At 40.7% G+C, this 5,023-nt stretch overlaps 1 protein-coding gene across 1 annotated transcript; it reads right to left on the reverse strand.

Annotated features, from left to right (window-relative positions):
• Positions 1 to 2,947: 2,947 nt before the first annotated feature.
• LOC138348969 (uncharacterized) lies at positions 2,948 to 3,577 on the reverse strand. The gene has a single exon (XM_069298588.1). It carries the CDS (start codon positions 3,575 to 3,577, stop codon positions 2,948 to 2,950), a length of 630 nt encoding a protein of 209 aa, XP_069154689.1.
• Positions 3,578 to 5,023: the final 1,446 nt, after the last annotated feature.

Genomic DNA, 5,023 nt, shown 5'->3' on the forward strand with positions numbered 1-5,023 from the left:
GGTACCAAAATGCTCAGGAATAGAATTCGAGAGCGAATGTTGGAATACAACCAAGTTTCCGACATTGAACCCGCCTACATATCCTTAGACCTTCGGAATCAGGCTGTGTGTAGTTCGACTCAACCGGTAGAAAAAGGAAATCTATTATGCTAGGTAACCTTCGGCTTTGGACAAGTGAAAAAGTAACGAGTATGAAAAGTAGGCTGTAGCCTCTTAGCCATGAATGTGGCGCGCTTCACACCCATAATTAAGAACTTACACGGACATAATTTCCAAAGCTCTTGACGCATTGTCACTTAGATTGGAAACTGGCTTCTGGTACAACAAAACTTCCGGATGCGAGACTGAAACTGACAGGACTAAGGAAAAACCTACATGCCTCGAGAGAGGTGGTTCGATCGTGGGGGAAGTCGCTCCTCTGCTCGCATCCTAAGAGTGTGATATTCCTCTTTGGACTGTGTCCCAGTTCGCTGCTAAGAAAAAGTTCCACGTTGTGCTGCATCCTTTTTGATGTCGTCCACACCTGTGGTTTTTGGAGAATTCATCCTTTTCGTATGCTCTCGACAAAGACTGAGATAAAACTCGTCAGCTTAAAAATGCAATTAGGATGGGAGACAGTGTCTTTATTACCGTGCCGACACTTCATTGTTCTCCTCAAATCGACGTCGACTCGATCGGTCTGGCGTCCAGCAAATAAAGCTTATGTCTTGTGTTTTGCAATATAATCTTTAATGTACTCTATATTTGATGTCGAAATAAATAAATAAATGATGATGCGATATTGATGTTTCTTTTGTCGTTATCTTCGATGCTCTTCTTGATGTTTACTTTTATAAGAAATAACAGAATGCAATCGAGGCCAATGGATAAGTGTTGCTCTTTCTTTATCCGTGCATGTCCTCTTGCGGGGCATGAATATCTTCCCGCGATACGCGAATTCCCGCGAGGTATGAAATCTTCTCACAATGTATAAATTTTGACGAGGCATAAAATCTTCTCGTCATGTATAATTATTGACTCGCAATGCATGATTTTCCGCAATGCATGACTTTTCTGCGATGCATGATTTTCAACGAGGCATGGATCCTTCTCGTGATGCACAAATTCTAGCGAGGTATAAATTCTTCTCGTGATGTCTAAATTTCAGCGAGGCATGAAATCTTCTCGCAATGTACAAATTTTGACGTGGCATGAAATCTTCTCGTCGTGTCTAATTGTTGACTCGCAATGCATGATTTTCTTCAATGCATGTCTTTTCCGCGATGCATGATTTTCAACGAGGCATGGATTCTTCTCGTGATGCACAAATTCCAGCGAGGTATAAATTCTTCTCGCGATGTCTAAATTTCAGCGAGGTATGAAATCTTCTTGCGATTTATAAATTTTTACGAGGCATGAAATCTTCTCGTTGCACATAATTGTTAACTCGCAATGCATGACTTTTCCGCGATGCATGACTTTTCCGCGATGCATGATTCTTCAGTGTATGAATTCCGTGATGCATGATTTCCGCAATGCATGATTCTTCAGTGTATGAATTCCGCGATGCATGATTTCCGTAATGCATGATTCTTTAGTGTATGAATTCTGCGATGCATGATTTCCGCGATGCATAAATATTTATATCATCTGCGTTGATAATAACGGCAAAACGACCTCCAAATAACATACCGACTTGATCGATAATAACAAATAATAATAAAATTACTATCTCTTCTGGGGTAATGCATTGTCTTGATTGACAATAATTATCTTGTTTTGATAACGTAATGCATATAGCGTCCTCTACAGAAATCGTGAAATCCTCGTTGAGATTCCTGTTTGATTCACCTTTGTCTCTTGCTAGACACTTTGTAAATTTCATATTTTTTGGAATGTTTTGAAATAAACAAACACACTCCCAAGCATCCTGACATAAACGAGATGAACAGCCTCCCGCTCTCAGTAAAATCACTGGTTTTGGAAATAGTTTTCTCCCCTTTGGGAGCTCTTCGTATTCGTCCGTCAGGAGAATCCGGTTTATTTCAAAGCAAAGCTATAAACCTTCATCCACAAAAAAATTGTCAGTTTTTAAAACACTGATATGTGTCGATTCCTTCAGTTGTTTGCTCCTTGTCTTGACATTTCCTGTTGATTTCCCGATTTCCCAACTCTTGATAGATAAGAAAATATCTTATGCCAAAACAAATGAAACATAAAAGGGCAATTCTAAGATAAACAAGAGATTTTTAAGAAATTAGTACTTTGAAAAAGTCACTGCCAAGTCATGTCATGATTAACGAGCTCCCTCGAATCCAACACTCGCTGATGAGTTTTGGAGGCACTCTGGACTTGTAGGGAAGACCCATAACGAAATTTTGAGGCCATCCTCAAAATTTCTGTCCCAGTTTACTGTCCTGCTTATCTTTCCATTGCAACTGAACAAATTGCAGAATTTTTGAGACCTTCTAAAAAATTCTGTCCCAGTCGCGAATCTCGAAATGTCTTTAGTTTGACTTGCTGAAGAGAAGGTTCCTTCCGGAGAATTTTTGAGTCCCTCTCAAAAATTCTGTCCCAGTTTCTATTGTAAAGGGGAATAGAAATCTTAAGGGAGATACGACCGAACCCTTGTGGCGCCTACGTATCCCGTTGAGGCAGGAATCAGGTCAAACGTAGTTCCCCTTAGAGATTAACCAGAATAAAATTTACAAAGAAAACCGACTGAGGCCGACAAAGGCCGCCTACGTATCTCATTCTTGAGAATTCATGTCGAACGTAGTTCAGATACAAAGAAATAATTAGAGGGAAAAATGGGGTGACCGAAGCCGACATAGGCCGCCTACGTATCTCGTTCTCGAGAATTCATGTCAGACGTAGTTCGTTACAAAGAGGAATAAGGATTCAAATTGAACAAATACAAGCACACAGAACGATTACAAGTAAATGATAGAAAAATGCAAACGAAACTTCACGCATAGTATCTCTTTACAACATCTGAGTTGATAGGTTTGGGCCATACAACGCCATCCATATCTGACAGGACCAATGCACCTCCAGATAGTACTTTACGAAACATGTAAGGACCCTGCCAGTTTGGTGCAAACTTTCCTTTGTATTCGTCTTGATGAGGAAAGATACGCTTAAGAACCAACTGATCAACTTCAAAATTTCTGGCTCTTACTCTTTTGTGAAAAGCGCGAGTCATTCTCTGTCTATACAACTGACCATGGCAAACGGCGACCATTCTCTTCTCATCAATCAAAGCTAGTTGATCAATCCGTTTATTAACCCATTCGGCATTACTTAATTCCACTTCTTGGATGATTCTTAATGACGGTATCTCGACTTCAACAGGTACGACTGCCTCTGTTCCATACACTAGTAAGTATATAGTGGCGCCAGTCAATGTTCTGACCGTGGTTCGATAACCTAGTAGAGCATACGGTAACATTTCGTGCCAACCTCGCTGTTTGTCAATCATTTTCCTCAAAATCTTTTTGATATTCTTGTTGGCGGCCTCTACAGCTCCGTTCATTTGAGGGCGATAAGCGGTTGACTTTCGGTGAATAATCTTAAATTTTTCCCATATATCTTTCATCAGGTGACTTTTGAGTTTGAAACTTTGTCAGTAATGATGGATTCTGGAATTCCAAATCTGCATATCAAATTGTTGCGGACAAAATCGGCCACCACTTTCTTGGTCACCGACTTGTAAGAGGCTGCTTCGACCCACTTGGTTAAATAATCGATGGCAACCAAAATGAATCTGTGTCCATTAAAAACGGCTGGCTCTATAAGACCGATGACATCCATTCCCCACGCTACAAATGGCCAAGGTGAACTCATAGCATTAAGTTCGTGAGGTGGCACCTGTATCAGATCGCCGTGCACTTGACATTTGTGGCATTTTTGCACGAATTTGCTGCAGTCATTCTCCATAGTCATCCAGAAATAACCAGCTCGAAGAACCTTTCTTGCCAAAGTAAGCCCATTCATGCGTGTACCGCAAACTCCAACATGTATCTGTTCAATAAGCCTCACAGCTTCCACAGCATCCACACATCTTAAGAAACCCGAATCTGGAGTCCTCCTATACAGGACTTCTCCATTCAGAAAGAAATTGAGAGCCATACGACGTATCAACTTTTTTTGATTAGATGTAGCATCTTCTGGATATGTCCCAGACTCCAAGTATCTCTTTATGTCAAAATACCAAGGCAAACCATCTGGTTCTGATTCAACGTGTGAGCAATGGACTGGATGTTCCTTCAAATCTATATCCAGCAGGTCGATGTAATCAGTATCTAGATGTTTGATCATTGAAGCGATGGTGGCAAGAGCATCAGCTAATTCATTCTATATTCTGGGAGTATGTCTAAACTTGATCTTGCAAAACCTTTTGCACAGATTTTGCACACACTTTACGTAAGGTATGATTTTTGGGTTCTTAATAGCCCATTCTCCTTGACCCTGATGAATCAAAAGGTCTGAATCTCCAATAACCAGTAACTCGTAAACATTCATGTCAATGGCCATCTTGAAACCAAGAATGCAAGCTTCGTATTCAGCCATGTTGTTTGTGCAGTTGAATCGCAGTTTAGCTGCCATAGGATAGTGCTGACCAGATTCTGATACCAAGACTACTCCAACACCTTTACCTTGGTGATTCACGGCTCCATCGAAGAATAATCTCCAACCTGGATATGCTTCAGAAATATCTTCACCCACAAATGACACTTCTTCATTGTGAAAATATGTCTTGAGAGGTTCATATTCTTCGTCAACGGGATTTTCTGCAAGATAATCAGCCAAAGCTTGTGCCTTTATTGCCTTCTAAGTCACATACACGATATCAAACTCACTCAACAACATTTGCCATTTAGCTAACTTCCCGGTCGGCATCGCTTTCTGGAAAATGTACTTCAACAGATCCATTCTGGAAATGAGATACGTGGTGTATGAAGACAAGTAGTGTCTCAATTTCTGGGCAAGCCACGTCAGAGCATAATATGTTCTCTCCAGCAAAGTATAGCGAGATTCGTAC

This window comes from Solanum lycopersicum, chromosome 5, assembly GCF_036512215.1.
Source record: "Solanum lycopersicum chromosome 5, SLM_r2.1".
NCBI lineage: Eukaryota > Viridiplantae > Streptophyta > Magnoliopsida > Solanales > Solanaceae > Solanum > Solanum lycopersicum.

What these genes read in the sequence shown, in the direction of transcription:
- LOC138348969 (XM_069298588.1), bottom strand. Translation starts at nt 3,577, where the DNA reads ATGAAAGATATATGGGAAAAATTTAAGATTATTCACCGAAAGTCAACC.